This window comes from Cyanistes caeruleus, chromosome 10 (genome assembly GCF_971803275.1).
Source record: "Cyanistes caeruleus chromosome 10, bCyaCae1.hap1.1, whole genome shotgun sequence".
NCBI lineage: Eukaryota > Metazoa > Chordata > Aves > Passeriformes > Paridae > Cyanistes > Cyanistes caeruleus.
Genome location: NC_141710.1, coordinates 6,389,080 through 6,412,191, shown reverse-complemented (window position 1 = coordinate 6,412,191; position 23,112 = coordinate 6,389,080). Strand labels below are relative to the sequence as shown.

At 44.3% G+C, this 23,112-nt stretch overlaps 2 protein-coding genes across 16 annotated transcripts in view; both read right to left on the bottom strand.

Moving 5' to 3' along the window:
• Positions 1-405: 405 nt before the first annotated feature.
• Positions 406-10,348, bottom strand: PROC (protein C, inactivator of coagulation factors Va and VIIIa). The gene is made up of 9 exons (XM_023933336.2): positions 8,379-10,348; positions 7,940-8,023; positions 7,398-7,558; positions 6,468-6,492; positions 5,836-5,946; positions 5,008-5,148; positions 4,550-4,659; positions 3,529-3,646; positions 406-1,068 (listed from the first exon to the last, which is right to left on the bottom strand). The coding sequence occupies exons 2-9, from the start codon at positions 8,004-8,006 to the stop codon at positions 506-508; spliced, it is 1,296 nt and encodes a 431-aa protein (XP_023789104.1). The 5' UTR covers positions 8,007-8,023; positions 8,379-10,348; the 3' UTR covers positions 406-505.
• Positions 10,349-10,430: 82 nt separating this feature from the next.
• DGKD (diacylglycerol kinase delta) overlaps positions 10,431-23,112 on the bottom strand; it is a 59,459-nt gene continuing 46,777 nt past the window's right edge. For 10 of the 15 annotated variants that reach the window (XM_023933322.2, XM_023933320.2, XM_086844482.1 and 7 more), the window contains 10 exons: positions 22,842-22,949; positions 22,144-22,257; positions 21,718-21,852; positions 19,141-19,292; positions 18,272-18,383; positions 18,013-18,105; positions 17,552-17,671; positions 17,093-17,210; positions 15,708-15,838; positions 10,431-14,588 (listed from right to left, as the gene is read on the bottom strand). In XM_023933322.2, coding sequence (XP_023789090.1) covers positions 14,499-14,588; positions 15,708-15,838; positions 17,093-17,210; positions 17,552-17,671; positions 18,013-18,105; positions 18,272-18,383; positions 19,141-19,292; positions 21,718-21,852; positions 22,144-22,257; positions 22,842-22,949 — 1,173 coding nt within the window. In that variant the 3' untranslated portion in view covers positions 10,431-14,498. The remainder of the gene's footprint in view (positions 14,589-15,707; positions 15,839-17,092; positions 17,211-17,551; positions 17,672-18,012; positions 18,106-18,271; positions 18,384-19,140; positions 19,293-21,717; positions 21,853-22,143; positions 22,258-22,841; positions 22,950-23,112) is intronic. The other 5 variants (XM_086844483.1, XM_086844479.1, XM_086844486.1 and 2 more) reach the window with 2 other exon arrangements.

Genomic DNA, 23,112 nt, shown 5'->3' with positions numbered 1-23,112 from the left:
GATATAATAAAAATTTCACTGGGTTGAAAGAAAAATTATACAAATACCGAGCAAACCAGAACAGTTACTGTGGGTAATACCTTGCAGTACAGCTGAAACAACAGAACTGCATCTCCAGGGTTATTTGCAAAACACTTTTCTCTGTCCTCTCCTGCCTCCACCCCAACCAGTTCAGACATTTTAAATAACTGAAATTTTTATTTCAAAGATGGAGTTGTCTGACCACAGACAACCTTATTTTCTACAATGTTGTAAGTACAGCATCTCAGCTAACAGAAGGCATTTTCTTGCCTGTAAGGCCGAGGTAGAACCATGCCACAAATAAACAATATAACCTGCAACAAACCAATGTAAATAAGAAAAAAGGAGGAAAAAGGTAGATACCAAGGAAAACAGCACACAAGGTTAACACATACTCAATATTTAATACTGAAGATCTGAAAGTACATTACACTGCATACTGTCACTAGCCCAGAGCCACAACATTCCAGACTCTGGATCAGAATCAACCCTTCAAAGGAGCTGACATATCTATGTGATGCTGGATCCACTCAAGGTACTGACTGACTTTGGTATAGACTCCAAATTTCTCCCTTCTTCCACAGCCTTCACCCCAGCTCACAAGTCCTACCAAAAACCAAGTATCCTTGTATCTAGTGAACATAGGGCCTCCGCTGTCCCCACTGCAGGAATCTTTCCTGTCTCCCAGGCTCCCAGCACACAGCATGTTGTCAGAGATAGGGAAGCTCATGGCCTGGGCACACTCGTTCCGGGGCACAATGGGGATTTCGATGTACCTGAGGGAAGCGGCGTAGCTGGTGTTACGCTCGCTTGTGCTGCCCCAGCCTGTCACCACCATCTGCTTCCCACTCCTCATCAGCTCCTGCTCTGCCAGGTTGCGGGTGGGAAGGCAGATTGGGAGCGCGTATTTGTAATACATCACATGCTCAGCCAAGTGCAGCATGGCTATATCATTATCTGAGGTCGTCTTGGTGTAATTTTCATGGATCACCCATTTATCAATCCAAATGGTTTGCTCATCTGCCTCAGGACGGAAACGGAATTTACCTGGAAGAGCAAACAAGATGACAGATGCTGTCAAAGCTTCCTTTACTTTGAAGACCGAAGTATCTGGATTACACTGGTCATTAGGACTGCACTCCATGTTTTCACTTCTCTTGTAATACAACTGTTTATGTTGTAATTTAACAGTGTTCTTAACAGATGGACAAATCTCTAAACTTTTTGTATTTACAGAAATCATGAATACCCATAGAGCTCTAAAGCTCTGGTCATCAGCTGAGTAAGAAAATTGCCCTGTGGTCTTCATATTTCAGTACACTTGTGCAATGTGAGTCACCTTCAGGAGGAAAACCTTATTGGAGCCAGCATTAAAAGGTGGGAGAGCAAGCACACCACAAAACAGGACATTTACAACAGGACATGAGCTTTATGCTGAATAGCCAGGGCCTGGGTGGCTGAATGTCAGGTTTTGGAAGATAAAGTTGACTGACAGGTAAGAGTATTCCTTTCTGAAATCTTACATCTGTATTTTAAGGAATTTTTCACTGCTTAAGACTCCTCAGTTGCTATTTGTGCGGCATGATCATGGCTACCTCATGGGCCAAGGAGTTATGGAAAAGCAAGCAAGAAACTATGGTGAAAAGGGCCAGAAATGCAAGAAGTCATTTGTGATACATAGCAATAGGAAAGGCAGAGCTAGGTTTTCTGGCAGGCTATCAATGAGGTCTGGCAAGATTTTTTTCTGTAAGGAGTGTCTCCAGGTATGGGGACTTACAGGCCACAATAGTTACATAAATATATTCTCAAAAGATCCCTTAAATCCAGCTTTGGATCTTGGTCTTCCAGCCCATTTATTTCTGAGTTTCTCTTCTTACTCATCTGCAGACAAAGGACAGTTCATGGCTCACATGGCTGGAGCAGACAGCTGAAAAATGCTCTGATGTCTTGTACTAAGTGGCACCAGCCCCTGACTGCTAATATTGAGCCAACAGTCACAAATCAGTTTTTCCCTCCTATCACAGTCTCTTTTCTTTGTGGTGACAATGTCTGCAGCACCCCTGAGGCAGCCTGAAGCCACCAGAGTTGGGGGCTGGCTGGCAGGGTTTTATTCCTGCCTTCACAGACACAAACTCTGCTTTAGGCCTCAGAAATAACTCTGGACTCAAGCGCTGTCAGACCATCTCCTCTGAGGAAGGCAGAGCGGCTGTGCAGGAACACACTTGCTGTGGGGTCACACACCTGGTACACCAGCACAGCCACCAACTGTCTCCATAGTGAGGCACCCATCAACCAGTGGGTGACACCTTTCACACTGCAGTGACAGGTTCCCTCACCCCCTTTGACTTCTGGTGCATTATGCCACATGAGCACTGCTACAAGACTTCTCTCCAAGCTGAGTGGAAATTCAGATGCAAGTTCTCCCTCCTGTTTTGCTCCTGTGGATGGCAAGCTGCAGTGGGACAAGTCCAGAAGGGTGAGGGGTATCCCAGCCTCACAGACACAGGTTGAGTACCACCTGTGCAGGCTCAGTACAAACACTTTCTTGGCTATCCCCAAGGACATGGCAATGTCTCCATCCAAAGCTCTGCTCCTTGTCCCTCACAGATGTCTCCAGGTTTTTCTCATGAGTGACAGATGTCTCTCTGTGAAAAGGTGAATTTCTTGCCCTAAAAGGACCCAAGGCTACTTCACACACTTTTTGATTCATTCTTTATGTTGGACATACATAAACTTATTGTCTCTGCTCTCAAGCACCTGCACATCCACAGTGTGTATGGAACATGCACACAGACCATCTATTTTCAAGGCTATATACACAGACAATATATTGGCAGGACTCTCCACAAATACTGGGAATAATCTGTCCTTTCACTAATGGAAAGCAAGCAGTGGAGCTGCTTATGCCTCAGCACCAATGGTAGACAGAAAACACTATTAAAAAAAATAATCTATGTAAGTGTAAATGAAATACTAATTGTTTTTTTCTGCTAATTCAGGAGAAGCACTTATTTGACATTTTCTCTGAGAAAAATGACATTTTCTGATGCCCCAGAGCAGCAGAGCGAGTAAAGGCAGCGTTGCCATTCAGCAGCACCTCTCCAGTGAAACACTCATAAGTAACAGTGTTTAAATACACAGAAAGGCAGGAAGAGACCCTGTGATATTCTACTTCTGGGATCAAGACTTTTTTTTCAGTATTCAGATGGCCTAAATATTTTCATCACCAGAAAAACACAGGCAGAAGAGACCAAGTCTCTCTACAGAACAGCAGCAGTGCTCAGAAGAGATCAGCTCATTTCCAGACTGATAATGGTTCCAATTAAATCAGATTTTTACTATACTTTGTTTTAAGCTTAGGTGCATATTAAATACTGCCTAGACAGACCACTCCTACAGCCGAGGACTTTCGTCTTCAGAACCTGCTAGTCTTTTCCCTGAGATGGTACATGTTAGGAATTAAACAGTTATATTTAAAAAACACAGGGACGGGTGATTTTTCCATACCAAGTTTAACTCTGAACCCCTTGTGCTCCTCGAGGCAGTGTGCTGCTGTTAGGACCCAAGCTGGATGGATGAGAACACCCCCACACAGAAACTTCCCTTTGGTATTTTGCAGCATAATCTGAAACAAGACAAGGGAGGTGTGACACTGCATGGAGCACAGCTCACAGAATACTATACTCATTCTTCTTAGATGCTGGCAAATACCCAGACTTACCAAGCACCAAAGCATGTCACATTCACTGAAGCCAAAGCTCTACAGAGGGACAAAAGCTCTATGAATAGAGTCTCTATGAAATACCTACAAAAAAGTTTTGAATGTCCTTCCTGACTAAGGGCTGGCTTCACCCAAATCAGCATGGGGTGATGCTGGTCACTGCAAAGAAGCACTTTGTACTTAAAAGTTTTGAAATATAGAGCACAAATGAGGGGTGTGTCCCACACCAGAGGCAGCGCATCATCTCAGGCTGCAGCTCTCACACGACAATGTAAAAAGCCTTTTAATATCAAAGGGAACCAGGCCCTAATTATTTGCACTCATTAGTTCCATGGTAAGCTCTGTGAGATCTCCCTTTTCTCTGCAATAACTCAGCCTGCCATGGCATATTTTGCTGATTAAATCTGCTAACTTGAATTTATGACAGACAAGGCTTATAAGAAAGGGCAGGAAGATCACCTCACAGTGGAAGGCTGTTGCAGGAGCGAAGCAAACATCACACACCGTGAGTTCCCCAGGATGGAGCAACAGAGCAGATGAGCACCATCACCATCCTCTGTCTTAGCAATGCTGGCACAGTAAGCTCAAAAACTTAGCAACAGCAACAAGGTCAAGAATCCTCACAGATACTAAATTATTTTTTCCTGCTACTCCAACCTTTGGGATGCTTTCAAAAAAGCTAAGGGAATCTTAGTTTCATATGACACCACCAGTAACAATGCAAGAGCCTTTCTGGAGCAGAGAGGCAGGCAAAGCAGTTCAGGAAGAGCCTGAACTATTTGTAGCAAAGAATCCCTTTCTCCTCACCTGCCAAGGGCTGCCTCCCCTTCTTCCAGCTGTTCCATCAATGAGCCGAATATTGAAGTCTGCTTTGGCTTCAATGTAGTTAAACTTCACTCTTCCACAGGGGAACTCCACTGCAGAAGATGCAGAGAAGTTCACTAGCAAAGCCCAGATCACCCAATCCTCTTTCTCGAGGATTTCCTCTGTCTAGGCAATACTGTTCAGAGGCTTCATGGAAATCCCTCATAGTTAGGAAGAGGAGGCAGTCTCCTGACTCTCCTCTATGTCTCCACAAGGCAAACATGGATTAAGGGCCATCAAGTGGGTATGGAGCTGGGAAATGCAGGCAGAGTTATTCTTCATGGAACAGATGTTTTGAAAATGAGTACGAAGTGCACTGCAGACAAATCTCCCCTAAAACTCTTTTATATCAGTCTGAATAATCCTCTGTCAAAGCTGGACTACAAACATCCTGCTCTTACCTACAGGCTCACACATGGTGTGGTCATCCTTGAGCTGATACCCCGATGCGCAGCTGCACCAGCGATGCTGCTCAGCGGGGTCCTCCCTGCAGAAATGTTCACAGCCCCCGTTATCCACAGAACAGTTGCTGTATTTGACCTCTGTGGGAACAACAGCAAGAGAGAGACGGAGTTGGGAAGTCAGAAAGGCAAGGTGGCAAAGTGACATCGTGCTTCAAGTGGGTAACAGCTGTCAATGGATTTGGAATAAGCGTTGTGGGCGTCAATGACACTCAGGCCACTAGACAGCAAACAGACCTAGGTCCAGAAACAGGCAGTGGGGAGATGGAGGAAACAGATTACTGTCAGGTAAACTGGAGAACAGAAAACTCCGTGTCACTATGTGCCAAGTCAGAGTGGAAACTGTATTTGATACATGACATACAGTGCTCATCACTAAATATGCTATCCAGCTTTTGTCCAAGGAAGGAACTGTCACAATAATAAAATATTTGCAGTGGATTGTATTTTCCCCTGTATTTAAAAACCCCACCATAATCCCTGTATTGATAATTCCAAAGTAAACCCCTGCTTCTGAATGTTTCCAGTATTGTCCAAAATTCAGATATCTCATATCTCTAAAATTCTCCTATGGCAACACAAAGTTAATTTTGCTTTAGATAAGCACAGATAAACCTCTCATCACATCAAGAAGCATAAAAAATCACAGTAGTAAAGAAAGCGGTAAAGAAAGAGTTTGCTGTGCAATGACTGAAGTGTCCACCCCTATCACACAAAGATCCCTGTCACAACAGATGTTATTTTATAGTGGATTAAATGCAGTGTTACCATAGCTGCACAAAACCCCCTCCCAGCCTTTGTTACAGATGCAGGAAAATTTTCCAATATCGTCCTTGCAGATCCCATTGGAACAAGGGTGTTTCTCACACTGATCTCCATCTGAAACAGAGGGAGGAATACTCAGTCACTGAACCATACACAGCTCACAGATCAAACACCAACATGAATGGACCCTCCCCAGACTCCCAAGTATCAGCCACATTTCTGGCACCTAATGCTCACACCTCTGTGGCACTTGGCCAGTGACAGGGCCATCAGTTTGGGTTCTCAATTACATCTGGAGAGTGAGTGGAGTGGGTAGAAGGGGAGGAAAGAGTAAAGCCTGAGGCAGGCAAGGCAGCAGAGCAGGTTACTGCTGGACCACATCAGGCATGGTTAGAGCACCAAAGCATTTTTCACCAGTTCCTTAACTCTGGGAAGATGACTGATGATAGGTACAGGTGCACCTCAAGTGTTTTAGGAAGGCTGCTTGTATGATAGAACAGGAAAACATCCTCTGCACACCCCTTATGAGAGAGAATGAGAATTTGAATCAGTATATGACACATGACAGGAAGAAGGCTGAGTACTACTAGCTCCTGAGGAAGCACAAAGAAATGATTAGGAAAGTCTTTACTTACCTACATACTTGGTCCAAAAACTTAGCTGTGGAGAAACAAAATTTGTATTACAGTGAGAAAACCATTTTTTACAAGGATTTAGTGTTTTGTGGTCTTGGCCAACAGGACACAGCACTGGGATCAATAACATTGGTCTCATTCTACTTGGCAGTGTAGTGACTGGCACTACCTACCAAGAAAACCAGCCAGTGATTCTTCTGTACTGTCTGTATTAAGCACATACCCCCCTGCTCTGTTTGCAGGCTATTTTCTTGGCACTTTCTTCCAGGTAAGTCACCTGAGTTCACTTAAGCCCAGTTAGACAAAATATGGGCATTCCAAGGACAGCCCCTCTCGCCTCTTGGATCTGAGGGACAGCAAGAACTGCATCATCCAATGCTTTGAGCTTACTCTGCTCAAAATAGCAACAGAGTCTAACCCAACACAACAACTGAGTGTGGAAAGGGGCAGGAATCAGCAGACAGTAAACATAGTGTCCAATTCAAAGTAGGAGTTTGAAAAAGGAGAGAAAGAACATAGTGAAAAGAGAAATGTTTGTCAGGCATATCTGGGAGACTTGGGAGATATACTGAAAAGCAGCCAGGACTGGTGAATGGACAACAAAGGGGAAAGACTAGAAGGACTGGGAAAAATTTAGTAGCAGCAAGAACAGTCAGTGGGGTCAAGTAAGGATTGGAATTAACGGTCTGGGACCTCATCAGGTGGGTCAGGTAGGACATGCTTGAGTAGCCAAGCTTTGTGGCCCATAGAGGGGTAACTTGACAATCACTGTTAACACAGTGACACTCAAATCCATGCCCACACCCAAGAAGCCAGGAGAGATCTGCATTCAGTACTGACAGCATGATCTCCTGTGCCCTGGATTGCAATACTTTAAGAAAATAATTGATTGGCTAAGTTCCCCACTCATCCTTAAAAAAGACAACTTACTGTTGCTTCCCTGGTTTCAAATATCTCACTGGCCTCCTCAAAGTCACACATCTCTTCAACACACTCACGCTCCATTGAGCCTGGCTTGAGCTCCTCCAGGAAAGTGTTTGCCCGCTTCTGGATTCTCAGGACTTGGTTTGCATCTTTACTGCTGTAAAATACTGCAAGCAAAAAGGTGAAAGCACAAGCAGAGAAAAGTGCTGGCTGAAAACTAGTAGTGGTGCCTCCCAAAGGACACTTATGAGAGCAACAGCTTCTCTCCAATACAGCAAGAGAGGCTGTCCTAGACACCATGTGTGTCTGTGCTGTGCTGCAGAATCAAGCTCCAGCCTCTGCCCTGTGGTACTCTGAGAGCCCATGGGGCTCAGCAGGGCTCTGACCAGGCAGCTGCCATGGCCCCAGTACCATCAGCCTCTGCTGAAGGAAGTCAAACCCCCCAAATGGGAACAATTCCAGCCACTCCCTCTGCCTAGCAGAAGGGCAGGAAAAGCAATTGCAGTGGCTGGGAAAGGTTGAAGGCCATCTCTCAAAAGAACACTTACTTGAGGCGCCAAAGCCCCATGAAGAGCAAGCAGCCAGCAGCAGCCCCACAGTGAGGAGCTTCCACATCCTGCAGCAGGAGTCACCTGAGGAGGAGAAGGCAAGTATCAAGAGAAGGCAAGTATCATTGCAGAGTGACACAAGACCCTGCTGCAGATAGTTCCCACCCATCTAGCTCAGCCAACTCACTTGCTTTTCAGAGAGCAGCTTCCCTGCTGAATGCTCTGGTGTGCCCTGTCTCTTAACTCCTGCTCTGGAGCGGCCATTCCCTCCAGACTGGTTTGTTCATTCCCTTTAATATATCAGCAGCTCTCCCAGAACACTTCTGGCCTGTTCTGACATCCTCCCCTTGCCACTGGACATTTTTTACAAGCTTCATGCTCCATTAAAGTAAGCTGTACTTGGAAGTCTGAAAGGATACAATATTTTTGAAGCACTTACTGCTTTATTCAGTGGGAATCGGCGTGATCTGTTCTTCCTCCATGAGCTCTGCTGGAACTTAGTTAATCCATAACTTCAGATATTTACTCTTTGGAGTGACATAAAGTGCTTTCTTTTTAGTTGTTAAACAAACAGTGCTGAGGGAGAGCTTGACCATTTACCTGCATACAGGAGAAAAGTGAAATAGCTGAGGCACCCACTCTGCCTTTCTCAAACCCTTTTTCCTTTTGATTCTCTGGTAAGCAGAAAAGGTAATTGCCAGAAAGGCAAGAACAACTCTCCACGGAGAACCTGTGTGCTGCTGGAAGGTGCTGCTGTGAATCCAGTTTGCAGCCTGAGAACAAGAAGAATTTGACAACCTGTGCAGATATCGAATTCCTCCCAGCCTGTGACTTCCCTGGTTGGGATCTGCTCACACCTGGGAGTGCTGCTGGGGCTCCAACTCCTCCCCTGGAGTAGCCCATCAGTGCAAACCAACCTGCTCATGGAGGACATGAGGGCTAAGGCCACCCCCTTCCCTGCTCCCATGAAGAAAAGCCATAGGTCACAACTGACCATGAAGTCAACCAAAGGGCTCTTCTAGGTCATATGCACATGGCCCCAGCTCTCCCTTTCTTGTAAAGAAAAACACTCCCAGGTCACTGGGGAAGCCAGCAAAATGCTAGAGCTCTTCAGACAGAAGTTGCTGGAGAACTGCCATGACTCTTAGCTGTTATCAACATGGAGTGTCACTTTCCAGTCTCAGGACCTTTTCATTGTGCCCACATGAGAATTAGACACCTCAAGCTACTCCAGGCCCAGCAAGGGGGTGCACAGCTATTCATATTTTTATTTAAACTCATTGGTAGAGATCTTCACAGTACACCTTCCTCCCAATCCATTCCATCTTCTGAGATCCATTAGGTCGTTAAATCAAACCAAGAGGATGGCAGCCCTGAGAAGGCAGTCTAACATTCAGTAATGACACACCGAGTGGGGCAGTAAATTTTTTGCAATTATCTTCTGCCACATTAATTAAAAAAAAAAAAAAAAAAAAAAGACCAAAATTAATTAACCTGTAGCAGAGGAATAAGAATATCATCTTTCCCTGCCGCCACTTTCTTCGCATGTTTTCTGTAGTGCCATGCAAAGCAGAGCCTGACACTCAGGGTCCGATGCAAGCGAAAGTAAACACAGTAGTTTTTCTTTTCTCCTTATTCTGGTTCCAGGTAACCAACATTGTAATTCTCAATTTTACCATTTTCATCATGCAAGAGTATGTAACATTAGAATGATGTTCCTTTTCCATACACTATTCTCTCCATACTTCTGTTTAATTATCACGTACAAAGATGCTTTTCACACAGAAAATGTTCATGACCATTGTAACTTAATTTCCACCCACTTTGCAATAGTACTGTGGAACTTTACAACCATCCTCTCAGTTTAAATAAATCTGCTGGAAGTTTCCTGTCAGCATCTTATGAACACACCAATCTGTAGAGATGGAAGAGAAAGCTTGTCACAATCCACTCTATGGACTGCTCATTCAAACACCTCCAAATTTTTTTTGTTTCAAGTTTACAGGTTTCATTTATGGCACTCAGTTTCTACCTTTCAAAATTCACTTCTCCCACATTTTTGTAAATGCATTTTCACTTACTCCAGACACTGTACATATTGCCTGCAATAAACAGAACACACAGAGGCCCAAGTGGAGAACAACTCCCGTCCCATCCTAGCAGTGCAGCACCTTGGCCAGGAACAGCCACCTGAGGAGGGGTAACCAACACAGCCCTGCTGAGCCTGACAGAGCCTTCCCATCGAGCTGTGGGTTTGCTGCCAGCAGAGCTTTGATCAGGATGCTCACCAGTAGAAGCACCACATTGAAAACATCTTTTGTTCACTGCAAGACATAGCTAAAAAAAATTAAACTACCTGATGTCTTCTACTCCATGCCAATTAAACTAACAGAAAAAATGCTACAAAATTAGTGTACAACACTTATATTTACCATTTCACTCCTCTCTAAGGAACAGTTCTGAACTTCTGATGCAAACCAGGATAAAACCATTTAATCACAGCACAGGTTTTTATTAGCTGGTTCCCACCCATGGGCACAACAGCCCTCTCACAATGAAATCAGCAACAGAGAATCCTTACTGGAAGCTCGGAAACATGTTTACTTTATATACAAGAAAACCATATTTACAACAAGAAAACTATGTACAAAAAAAAACCAAGAGACATTTCCATGGTAATCACTGTATAAATTAACAAAATAAATAGGAGGGAAGCAGGTCCCATTCTTAAGGCACAAAACCTTCTTCCCAAGACTGTACAGGGATTCACTTGCTTCCCGATGCTTCTGACAGGATCACAGGAATGGTGGGGAGACCCCTGAGGAACAACGGTCGGTGGACAATGATACAGACATACAGTCACTGCTGACAGTTGTAGAAAAACATCATTTTTCATCCTCTCCTTTTTTTTTTTTTTACAGTACACACATCTTAAGATACAAAATATGTCTTGTAAACAGTCTGTTTTATAAATCACATCGTTATTATGCACATTTTTAAATAACACTAAAACAATGAACAAAGCTTTCCATATGATTTGGGTGCAGAAGCAGTTGTGGCACTGGCCCTGAAGGCCTCGGCAGAGCTGGAGGCTCCCAGATGCCAGGCCAGCACCTGCAGGGACCCGGTGGCACAGCTCCCCATGGCCACCATTCCAACTCCTGCCAATGTCCCACAGGTTACAACACAGAGGCTGCACCAGCCCTCCCAAGGGCAGGGCACTGCCAACAGCCAAACCTCCCTCCAGTCTCCACTGCATGAAATCGCACTTAGCCCCAACCATCATTCCCCAGAATCTGCCATTAAATATCCAGGATGGTGCTAGAATGTGAGAGAACAGACTGAAGCCGCTTCCAAGCAGAAGAAACTGCAGCCACTGCCAGGGGTGAGGGATGAGAACAGAATTTTATAGGCTTTTATAGGAGTTGCATCTCTCCAGGGACTAAACACCTGTGTGATATGAGACAGTTCTAGCTTCTCTCAGGCTGGTGGCCCTGAGACTGCTGGACAGTCTCTTTTTTGCAAAGCAGCACATTTTTTACCAATAGTCTTTCCTGAGTTTCTCTCCCACAAAAAATTATCACTTGTCAGAAGAGAAACTTAGAATAATGTAGCCAGGACTTCTACCTGGCTTCCTACTTTGCGGATAGTGCTCACTGATGTTCATGACAAACTGTCTTCATCTGTTCACAAAAATCCTGACAACAGAAATCTTCACTATTCCCAGTGAGACACACAGAACTACAACCCTTTGGGGCTTTTCAGATCTATACCTTAATAAATATTCAAAGGCACTCAGGTTAAATGAAGATCCTGTTTTCTAGCTCTTAAAAGAAGGCAGAACTCCCTCTCTGCCTCTGATAAGTAACAGACAGGAATATAGTGGCTGTCAACCCTTTGATAAATGTGCATGTGCACAAAAAGGATATAAAAGCATTGACACACACATCATATAAGCAAAAGAAATGAAGATGGGTCTGTGCAGGCCTCATCACTCATGCAGATGGCTAATGGCCATCAGGTCTTGATAGATATGGCATGAATTAAGGAACACACCTGAATGTAAAAACTCTTTGGATTCCTCTGTTGCTCTGGGCAGGAAGAGAGGAGCTGTTTCTATGGAAGCAAGAATTTAATCCCTCAAGGATTATGCAAGACAAACACTTATTGTTTACACATTTTTAACCATGAGGCTGCCTGGAGAAAGCTCATAGAACAGTTCCTTCACTACATATAGGAACAAACACAGATCTCACCTCTTCTCCAGAGTTATCACCTGCCTCAGCCCCTGCTGCACTCTCCTGGGAAGGCACATGGATGTCCCAACCATGCACAATTCTGGGATAGACAGTGGGATGCACACACTGTGAGGTCACTGCACACCACCACTGAGGATGGCTGCATCCTGGGGCTCTCCTAGGAAGGTTTTGCCTCATTTTCATCCACACACTGCTCTGTGCCTCAACAATCAAGTGGGACAATATAGTATGTTTGCAATTCTTACTTACCTGATGCCTCAGGAATTCAATATAGTTAGAGGGAGTCTTTACTGATAAATAAAAAATACAGCTATGGAAGCAACTGCCAATGTATACATTGGAGAAATACATCCAGGGCAAGGCTGGACATATTTCCTGCTCAGGCCCCACAGTATTTATACCGTGTTTCTAGCTGGACCAAGCACTTTTAGTCTTTTACCTTCTCAGATGAGCAAACCCTGCCACTCACCAGGCTGAAAGGAGACACATGGGTGAATGTATCTGGTTAGAATGGACAGAGAGAGTCAGAATAACCCTTGATGAAATACTAGGGAATTCAATGGAGTTTTCCCAGCTGAAATGGAATCAGGTCAGAGCCTTTATAAGCTGACAAACCTTTACATAAAGTAACTTGACTGGTTGTTATTAGACTAGAGAAGTGATATCAATTCGACAAAAATCCTTACAAGTTAAAAAAAGAAGAATTATGTCCTCAGCAAATTATCTTCTATGCCACTGTGTATGTGGGCTTTTCTGTTGGCAGCCATAGTCAGACAGCTGCCACTCTGTACTAATTAAAAAAAAAAATACACAGAAAATGACAGAGTAATTAAAAATTTCTGCTGTCTCTCAAATTTTACAGCGCTGACTGTTGCTGAATTCCCTTTGCAGTGATAAAAATGGTGATATAACTCCTGACTGGGGTCAGCCATCTAGAAACTGATTCAGATGCACTAATTTTTCCATACTCCACTGTTGCTGGTACCAAAGGCAATTTATCAACATATTCCAGTTTTCATTATGATGCTTGTTTGCTTGGTGACAATCCTCTCAGTGCTCTTACAGGAGCCCCAGTGTTTGACAGCATAAGGAGTCTCTCCCTTAGGGGTACAGCCCAGGAGAACTGAGCTACTCTAATCTTTTGTATCACCCTGGAGTGAAGGAGCAAGGCAGCAAGAAAGAGAAGCAAGGTGGAAAAGCTACTAAAACCAAGACACGTGAATAGATACAAGTACTAGACTTAAATCACACATTCTGTGACAGAAACAGTTTTCTGCACTGCAAGCTGAAGTAAAGAAACAGCTCTTGTGTTTGTGGCCACAGAAGTGGCACTAAGCAGGCAGGAAGCTACATCTGGCCATTACCAGTCATGCTGCTCCCTCTCCCAAGATGAAGCAATTTGTCCTATATCTCCCTTCTTGTGCAGCCCAAACAGCTCATTAGCTTTCCTCTCCCTTTTATCTGGTCTTCCAAACATGAACTCAGAAGAAGGAATGTCAGAGCTGATCTTCTGTAACCATCTGGCTCTCCAGAATTTTCTTTTCTTACTACCAGGAATTTCTGAACAATTGTCTATGATGACTCAGCACCACATTTTTTTGTGAAAACCTAAAGGTTGCACTACTACCCCTGGCTGGAAGAGGAGAGTAGGCGCAGCAGAAGGCCCCACCAGTTGTTCCAAACCCTGTCTGAAGTGCATGAACTGTTTGTTGCAAAAGCATGAGTGAATGAGAATCAATGGATGTTCATCAGAAGAGGTCTGAACTGGCTTTGAATTTCACATGCAAATTGCACACAACAACAGATGCATTAAAAAGGGATTGGTAAGATGCAAGGAGAGGCTTTATCCCACTCAAATATGCTAAATACAGATGTGACATACAGCTGAGCAGGAAAGTTTTGGGTCTGAAAAGACAGATACTTCTGAACTAAGACTGGCCAATATATCTTTTGCCCTGAATTATTCTACTGTGATGAAGATATCCAGTAAAGGTATCTGTGTTGCAGCTCTCAGGAGTCCTGCACTGTCCCTGGAACCAGAACTTCCCACGACACAGGACATGGCTCTTCAAACAGCAAGTGAGTTCTCTCCAGGAGGCTCTGCCAACTGCAGAGGAAACACCTCTCCACTGGATGCAGCCATACCCCACAGGAAAAAAGTAGCACCATGCTTGGTTGATATGAGCTCTGAACAGCTAAAATTTGGCTGTTCAGCAGAGATAGTTGTGAGCACATCTGCTTTGTGAGGTGACTGCTGTGCAGTTAGGGAGAATGGTAGACACAGGCAGTGAAAACAGAGGCTAAGCCTCGCTGGCAGGAGTATTCCGGCTCAGCTCCTTGATCCCGTGCAGTATCCTCTTCATGTGACCCACTTTGGTCACACCCAGGTCCTGGAAGAAAAAGCAAAACCTTACATTAAGAGAAAGGCAGAGGGAAACTCCAGGTAGCCAAGCAACAGTTACAAACTAGTCAGCCAGTTACAAAGAGAGGAGGAAACCAACCAGAAAAATTCCAAACCTGAGGATTATATACAGAGCCTCAAACCACATGTCAAAAAGCTACTACGGACTGCAGAGTGGGCACAGAGCAATGCAGAGAAACAACTGTGGACTTAGCCAGAAACACAAGTTGCTTTGGCTGTCAAAGTCTGCGAGAACAGAAAGAGCACACAGACATCAAGGACCTATGCAAGTAGGCAAAACATGCAGGAAGAACTAACCAGTCACATCTGATAGCTGGGCACCATGCAACAAACACGGGCTGTAGGTGGATGACATGCAGAGGGGTCAGCTACACAGGTTACAGCAATCCTCACCATGGGAAGATGGTCAAAATGATAAATGAAGAGAATCAAGGCGCATTGAACAAATGCCACACACTACTTCAAAAAAAACTAGTGTTTTCCTGCTCTATACAAGTCACCAGAATGATGACACAAGTCTCTTGCACATGCAAAGAACTACCACTTCCAATTTCTCTCAGTAGAAACAATGTCTCCTGGTGAGGAGATGAAAAGTTGTGCAATGCAGTTGTTAAGCCCTCTTAAATAAATTCTCTTCATCCATATGTCTTATCAAACTGCACAATCACTTTTTCTTGTAACAAAGAAGTGTGATGATCTATTTGTCCAGTCACTGCAGGGTAAGAACCAAATCTTCCCAATTACAGCACCTTCTGCAAAGATGGTACAGTAGCTGAGAAAAACTTCCATCATTAAAATCAGAGAGTCTCAAGAACACTATTGGCAATCTGTGTGCTGGACTGTATCACATCTCCAGGAAGCTGTGGCAGAACTGGACAGTTGCTCCCTCAACCACCTCTTCTACCTCCTGACTATTAAAAACCAGGTGACCCAAAACAGTGAGAAAATAAAACGAGGCTGTAGTGAATCTGTTCATCTTGCCAAGGCACCTGGAATGAACAGCGGGCAGACCACTTCCAAGCACATTCAGCACAGAAGGTCATGCAGATGCAGCTGGCTATTTCTCATGACCCGACCGTGAAAGTACCTTGAGGTCCCTCCGTTCAAGGTGCAGGAGCTCAGAGCCCCGGACGTCATGCCGGATGAAGATATCCTTATACTCACAAAGACTGAGGTGCTCAAGCCACGCCGCAACCTCCTCCGTTCCCCAGAGGTGAACTGTCAGAGATGGAAAAGCAGGAGTGCATTGAGTACCCAGAATCCCAGGAGACAGGGAGAGATGAGGACACCACAGCACTCAGTGCCAGAGGAGGAGGGCAAACAGGACCACAGTCTTTAACTAAGGAGAGGGCAGCACAACCTTCAATCTCAAATGAAAGAGGTAGGGCAAAAAAAGGTAAGAGATGTTCTCTTAAGAAGAGGCCTGCTGCAGTACAGCCAGGAGGAAGTGCATATTTGTTTTGATGGGATGGGATATCTTTTGATGGGGATAACTTTTTTCATGTTTACACCCATGTTTAAGAAGAACAAATTCATTGTGTAAATTCTGTGTACAAAACAACAGATTCATAAAATATGTGATTGAGAAGGACAGCACAGATTAGTTTGCACACTATTACGTAAAACCACTTGCGCTCAGTAAACAAAATGGCAACCTCTCTCGCCCTAGTTTGAGGGAGAGAGGAAGAATTTAGACTTCCACCTTTTTGCACAGTCTCTCAATAAGAGAATAATAAAATTTCCCAGTTTTGGGAGGCAGTGAATGAACACCAGTCTGTCAGACAGGAGACTGCACCCACAACTCCATGGCAGAGGACAGGACCCAAGAGCCAACAGAACAGGTCATACTTCTGAATTTTGGAAGAAAGCCTTCATAAGGAGAGCATAAACCAAAAATCAACTAGATCAATTTAGAGAGAAAGTGTCTTGAATGGCAATTTGTTGATTCATGGCCAGTTTTTATCTACTGACCAACAGGATTAATAGTCAGGGAACACCTGTGGTGATGCTGATCCCCAGCCAATTAGACATGAAACTTGATTAAAGCCTGAAGGTGAATCCATGAGAAAAATATCATTTGCTGTATCATAGAAAACAAGCAGTGAAAAGACTGGAGTTACGCGGACTTGGGCCCCACAGTCATTTTTATAGTTAAAATGCCAAAATTCTCAAATTCACTTCCCTAAGCACCCTCTGAAATATCCCTGAAAATCTGTACAATGTAGGGGAGAATTCTTCAGAGAGTACCTCCTGTTCCTGCTCAGGAATATTTTCATGGTACAGGGGGGACCATGACTCAGAAGGGAGCAATAAGCTATTTTGCCACGTGAAAAAGATTGACTAGACCTGCAAGAAGAGGCAGATGCAGGTTAAACAGAAGGAGAGGATGTGTGAGGAAACAGACCAAGAACAGGTAGTGGTGTGACCACATTGATGTGACAAAAAGACACAGTGAATGAGCAGACTTGGTACCCGGCAATCCCATGCTACTGTGAGTCTCCTTATTTTTGTTGTTCTTCTCCTTTTTAAACTTAGTCACCAGGCGGAATTTGCCACTGCGGCTGCGTTTAGAATAATCCAGCATCTGGTTCTGCAAGAACAGAAAGGGAAAATCATGCACACACTCAAACGGATTGCAATGGACTAAGAGCAGCAAGCACTGTCAAGCTCAGCTCCATAATCTTGCAAGGAAAGAAAAAAAAATAAATCCTAAACTCACTCTGATCAAGACAGAAAATGAAGCAGAGAAAGCTGATCCCATGTTAGGGAAGGGATCTTAGTAGGAAATTGCTCTCTTTAGCCCTAGGGAGTCAAGTTTCTTTCTTAATAATTTTTTCTCACATCAGTCCTATAGTAACAGTAAGTCAAATACACAGAGCCTACTAGGGAAAAACAGAACAACTAGGAAAAAATAGCTTTGATCCTCCTCACCTCCTCATCACAGGGCTCCATAAGCTGCCACAGCCAAGGAATGTCTGCCAGTTTCCTCAGCTGGAGGTCCATGTCTGCCAGGGCTGCCTGGAGCTGCTCCTTCTGTGGAGGATCTAATTGCTGAATCAGGAATAGAAGGAAGGCAGAGTTAAAAGCCTCATGGCAGAACACACAGCCAGGCCCTTGCCTTGAAATTCATAACTAACAAAGCAGTTCCTCCTTTTGAAAGGAAGTGCAGACCAGGTACTCTGCCCAGACCAAGTTAACAATTCTTGTATCCTCTGAGCTCCAAGCTCCAGAGCACACCGATGTAGCAAAATTTTTTGTAGCAAATGATTCCTGGATGAAAACATCTAAACTGACTTACAGAGTACAAGACCAGTAAAACATTAGGCCAAGGCAATAGAAGGAGAGGGGAGAAAGTGAGAGGCTGCTTTTTCCTCCTGCTTTGTGCTCCTTACCAGTGCCATCTTGCCTGCCAACAGCAGCTCTGTCTCATTGTGCAGGGCTTTGACATTATTCACCATCTCTACAACAAGGCTGCAGTTCAGACCCTGCAGGGAAGCAATTCATGCACAGGTTAAGCTTGGAAGTGCAGAGGTCTGAGCAGTCAAAAGAAAGAAGTCTCAGGCTAGCAAGGCCTACTTTTGGTCAGTCAGAATGGAAAACCAAGAGCTCTGGAACAAGGACAAAATGGGAGATGCCAAGTGAGTGCAGTACCTCTGTAGACTTGGATTTAGCGTAGACTTTGTCCATAGACTTGGAGCTGGCATTGACAGCATGGGCAAGCTCCTGTTCCATGTCCTGATAGGACTGTGCTATTTCCCGAATGCTAAAGAGAGAATTACACATTGCATCAGCATACATATGCTCAAAGCAGGAGATCTCTCCTGTCTGTTTATCTCATTTTAACACCCATCCAAGTGATGAGTTTGGATCATAGCAGGGGCACAGCCTCTGGCAAAGCAGGGCAATTCTCCTGCCACACTGAGCATGAGCATTTCCAGGCAAAGAAATGCAGCTCTCACAGGCACATGGTCAATTCTGCACACAAAGTGGGATCAGTTTGAAATACAATCCAGACATTTTAGTATGACCATAGTGATGTGAAAGGCAGCTGCACTTATAGCAACCTTCTCTAATGACTCTGGGAACTTTCTCTCAGAAGCCCAAAGGAATGACTGACTATGATGAGTAGACAAGCATACATTCCGGGCATTGTACAAAAATTTCTCCTAGGCATCAGGGTTATAAGAACCCAGGTTTTCATCTGAGCTCTTTCAGAGGCTTTTGTTTCCTTTCTGAAAAAAATACTTTATATTCAAAGAAAACAGGTTCCTTCAGGATTAAGTGATCCATATTAGCTCATGAAAGTAACATTTTTTTTTAAAAAATGGTTGAAGAAAGCTTATTTGGCTTCAATCTTTGTTTATCTGGGACACTGAACAATGAATAACCCTACTCCCAGTGACATGGGCCAGCAATGCAGCAGGTAAGACTGAACAGGAACATCTCCAGAAAAAGGAAGCAGGACAAGAACTTCAGGCCCTAAAGAAGGCTCTATTCACCAAAAGCAAGTTGAGTCACACCTGTGGATCAGAGCACCTGCAGCTTGACCAAACTGGATGATCTGGGTGGATTCTTCTTCAGACATGATCTCTGGTTGCAGAGAGAAAGAGGAGGGTCGTGACAACTCACACTTCTGTTTGTCCTCCCAAGACTTCAGGGTGCTCTCAAATGCCTAAAAATACAGCAAGCAAACTATAAGGCACCTTGTAAAGCTCCTATAAAAATCAGTGACTGTGCCTATGCCTGTAAAACATGTAGATCTGGTACAGGCACTTTTCACTGCAGGGCCCAGTAGTTAAGTTGCTTGTAACTTTGCTAACTAGCTGGCTGGGATGAAGTTTTCCATGCCACATGCTTGCCTTGGCTGAATTTCTGCTTAAGCATAGTTTTAGTCAAAATTACTGGGCCAGTTCTGAGGGCCAGACTAACAAAATCCAACAATTCCCTACTGGTGGCAGCCTTTTCTTTGAACAGCTACATCACCTTTACACCTCAGTATTACTGTGACACTCCAGAGCTTGAAAATAAAAATGTTCAAGACTCTTCCTTATCTGGAGGTAAAACTGGGCTTCCTTAGGAACTGGTAAGCCAAGTAGCTGAACTCAGAGCTAACACCTGCCCTATTTGCAACCATACTGCAACCATATTCCTGTGGGCAGCAGCTAGTGGTGTGGGAAGAAATAAAACAGATTCAGTGTAGAAGGATCAATATTGAATATGGTGAGAATGAAAATTGTGGAGCCCTGTGGTAAAGCACTCCCTTCCTTTACTGCCCCGATACCAGAAAATCAGGCTCTCTCAGCTCAGTGCAAGCTACCTGCTGATCTCACTCTTGCTTATGACTCTTCAGTAGTCCAGATGAGGCCAAAAAAGGGAATTTGAGCTTTTCCATCCTCAGCTTAGGAAACTATATATCCCAAATTACATTTGAAAAACGCTACCAAAGGTACAGAGTCACATGCATGAAGGGAGGACCTGAACAGACAGGTTTGCTCTGTGAAAGAAGGGTCACACAATGACCTTTAAAAGGACAGCAGGAAAAACAAAGATAAGTTGAGACAAAGTTGAGTGTGCAATTGCAAAACTGGAACCTCTTTCTCAGCAGAAATTCCATGACTGCTAAACCAGGTTGGTAGGCAATTAGGAATGGGCTGGTACAATCATAGCTATGGCTTCTGATGGCCCAACACACAGCACACTAACAAGGGACTACTTTGTCCTTTCTATCTCTTGTGCTTCACGCCACCTTTCCCACCATGCCCACACGTAGGTTGCCTCTCCTTTTTATCTCCCTTTACCTTTACAGCAGCAATCCTGTTCTCTCTTGCTCTCTGTGCTATCTCCTTCAGTCACTCTCCCTCCAAGTGTCAGCGTGATGCTCCAGAAACTCTCTTACCCTTCACAAAAGATTGTGTGCACTAGTCCTGTCTCCTCTCCACAACATTCATATCACAACTGACAGGAAAACTTTTTGAACTCAAAAGAGAATAGATTCAGCTAGATGCAAGAAAGGATTTAATATGATGAGGGGGATGAAATACTGGCACAGGTTGCCCAGAGAAGTGGTGGATGCCCCATCTCTGGCAACATTTAGACCACAGGCTCGATGGGGCTTTAAGCAACCTGGTGTAGTGGAAGGTGTCCCTCCCCAAGGTGGGGCTTGTGCTAGATGACCCTTAAAGTCCCTTCCGACCCAAACCATTCTGTGGTTCTATGATCAACACCCACTGCTCTCCCAGTTAAGAGGTCTCCAGTGCCCCATCCTACCATGACAGGGAGTTTGTATGCCCACCTTTGCTTTTTTCTCATACTGTCACCTTTGTAACTCCCTGCCAGGCAATGTGCCTCAGGCCTGTATCAGGCTGCTTTCTCTTTTTCCCTTTGTCATACTCCTTCTTACTGTGACTCAGTAGGTAAGTCCTTTGCAGAGGACTTTGATTTGCTCTGGAAGTTGGGTAAAGGGGTGTTATGCTGGAAAGTAGGAAGAGCTGCTATCAAACGAACTGCTTACACATGGACAGTCACAGAGTTGGGAGGACTCAAAGTCTGTCTGTGCCACAGTAGGGCCTTTATTTTTCCTCTGTCTGACCACTGCTCAATCATACAGCAAAAGAGCAAGGAGGCTTCCTTATCTGCTGGTACTCATCAGATATATTTGAAAACTGTGTGATGAGACTGACACACACTTCTAAACAAGTCGTAAGACGCTGTTTTACGTGGTCAATGAGGTATAAGCCACATACTGAACAATAATGAGAAATTAAAACATTGACCGTCTCAATCTAGACAATCCACAGCACTTGGCGAGGCAGGAGTCCTGTGGAAAAAACGGCATGCAAGCGTGTTAAGAAACACTGTCATAAAGCACATAGAAAAGGAAGTAAAATAAGCTTGCATAAATAATCTTATTTATGCCATTTCCCAAGTGGTGAATGCAAGTTTAATCACATTCTTTCCCAAAAAGTTTATGGTGTGTAATAAAATATGCTTCTTGCATTCACAAATACATTGTTCACATGTGGCCCTTGCCATGTCCTCCAGAAATATGTGACATTGAAACATATGTGTACTACACAGGGAATTCAGGATGCTCTTACCCTGTCTCGGGTGAGGGTCTGTGCCCTGTTCTTATGAACAATCCAAATGTAACCTGGAGGCTGGATCCAGGCTTCTCCATCCACTTGCACAGGAACTCCCTCTTCTCCAAGGATTGCTATCTTTACTGTCCGGCACTGCAAAGAGTGACTGGGTCAGAAAAGCTCTAAAATGTTGATTTTCTAAAAGCAGGAGCCATTCTCTGTTTTTCCAAAATCCAGGTGCTGTAGCTTTGGTGCTACTTGCACTCACACACTAGCAAGTGAATCCTAGCAAACAACTCCATGCTAAAATTGCCTCTGAGCATGCCCATTTCCAGCCCTGGTAGATGCTCTTTGCATGGACCAGAGAGAGCAGAAAGAAAGGCTTTAAAAAGTCATCAGCTGGAGAGGAAGCATGCAGGAAGAGCTCACAAAAGCAGCTGATACCTGTGCAATCCGGTGATGCTGTAGGTTTATCACACGTGACACTGCCATCTGCATGCTACCAAACACGGCTACCACCTCCAAAATCTTGTCATCGAAGGAAGGGGCTGTAAATGTCTGCCACATACAAGGGAGAGAGAATTCAGCTGAGGCACAGTTCTGTTGGAGAGGTTTCCCTAATCCCTATTGGTGCCAACCTGGGGGCTGGCTTTCAATTGTGCTCTTTAATCTGTATAAAATTAACAAGACTAGAAGGTGAAGATCTGGAATGAGCTAGGACGTAGAAAAAGGAGGCTTCCCGTGGCAAAAGTATAATGCAGACATGAAGGCTGTAGGCCACAAGGTGATACTTAATTATACTTTTGAGAGTAGGCACTCCATTTCCAAAAAGTACAATGTTTCTGAGTGAATTTAGCTGCCTTTTCCCTAAAGGGGCTTTACTTCTCTTTACTTCTCTGTGGGGACAAGGAAAACCTAAAGAACTTCCTACAGGTCCAAATGCTCTGGTGATGTTTTTTCTGAATCATTGCAGGGTATGAAAGCTGCTCAAGGTTGGATTTCAGCATCTCAGCCACTTCCAACAGAAAGTGCATGCAGACAGGCTCCCTGCCCTCTTCTTCCAAGCACTATTTTCAGAGGCTGTGGCCTCAAAAGCAACAGTAAGTAGAAACATTTCCTGTATGGTCTTGGAAAATACTCACATCATCTTCCTTGGTTCCCCCCCAGAAGTTGGTGCCTCCTGCATAGCTGGGAATGTTGAGTACAGCAATCCCCTGGAGACTGGGCAGAGGGATTGGCCTCCCATCGCACTGCACAGAAATGAAGGCAACACTACTCTCAGCTCAGCAGGAGAGAGAGACCCTCCTGCCAGAGCACATGCTCTGTGAACAGAAAACAGCCAGCATCATCTTAGTAATACATTAATTCAGGTTTCTTCCTGTTCATTCTTGGCCTAGAAGAGTAGAAGGTGTC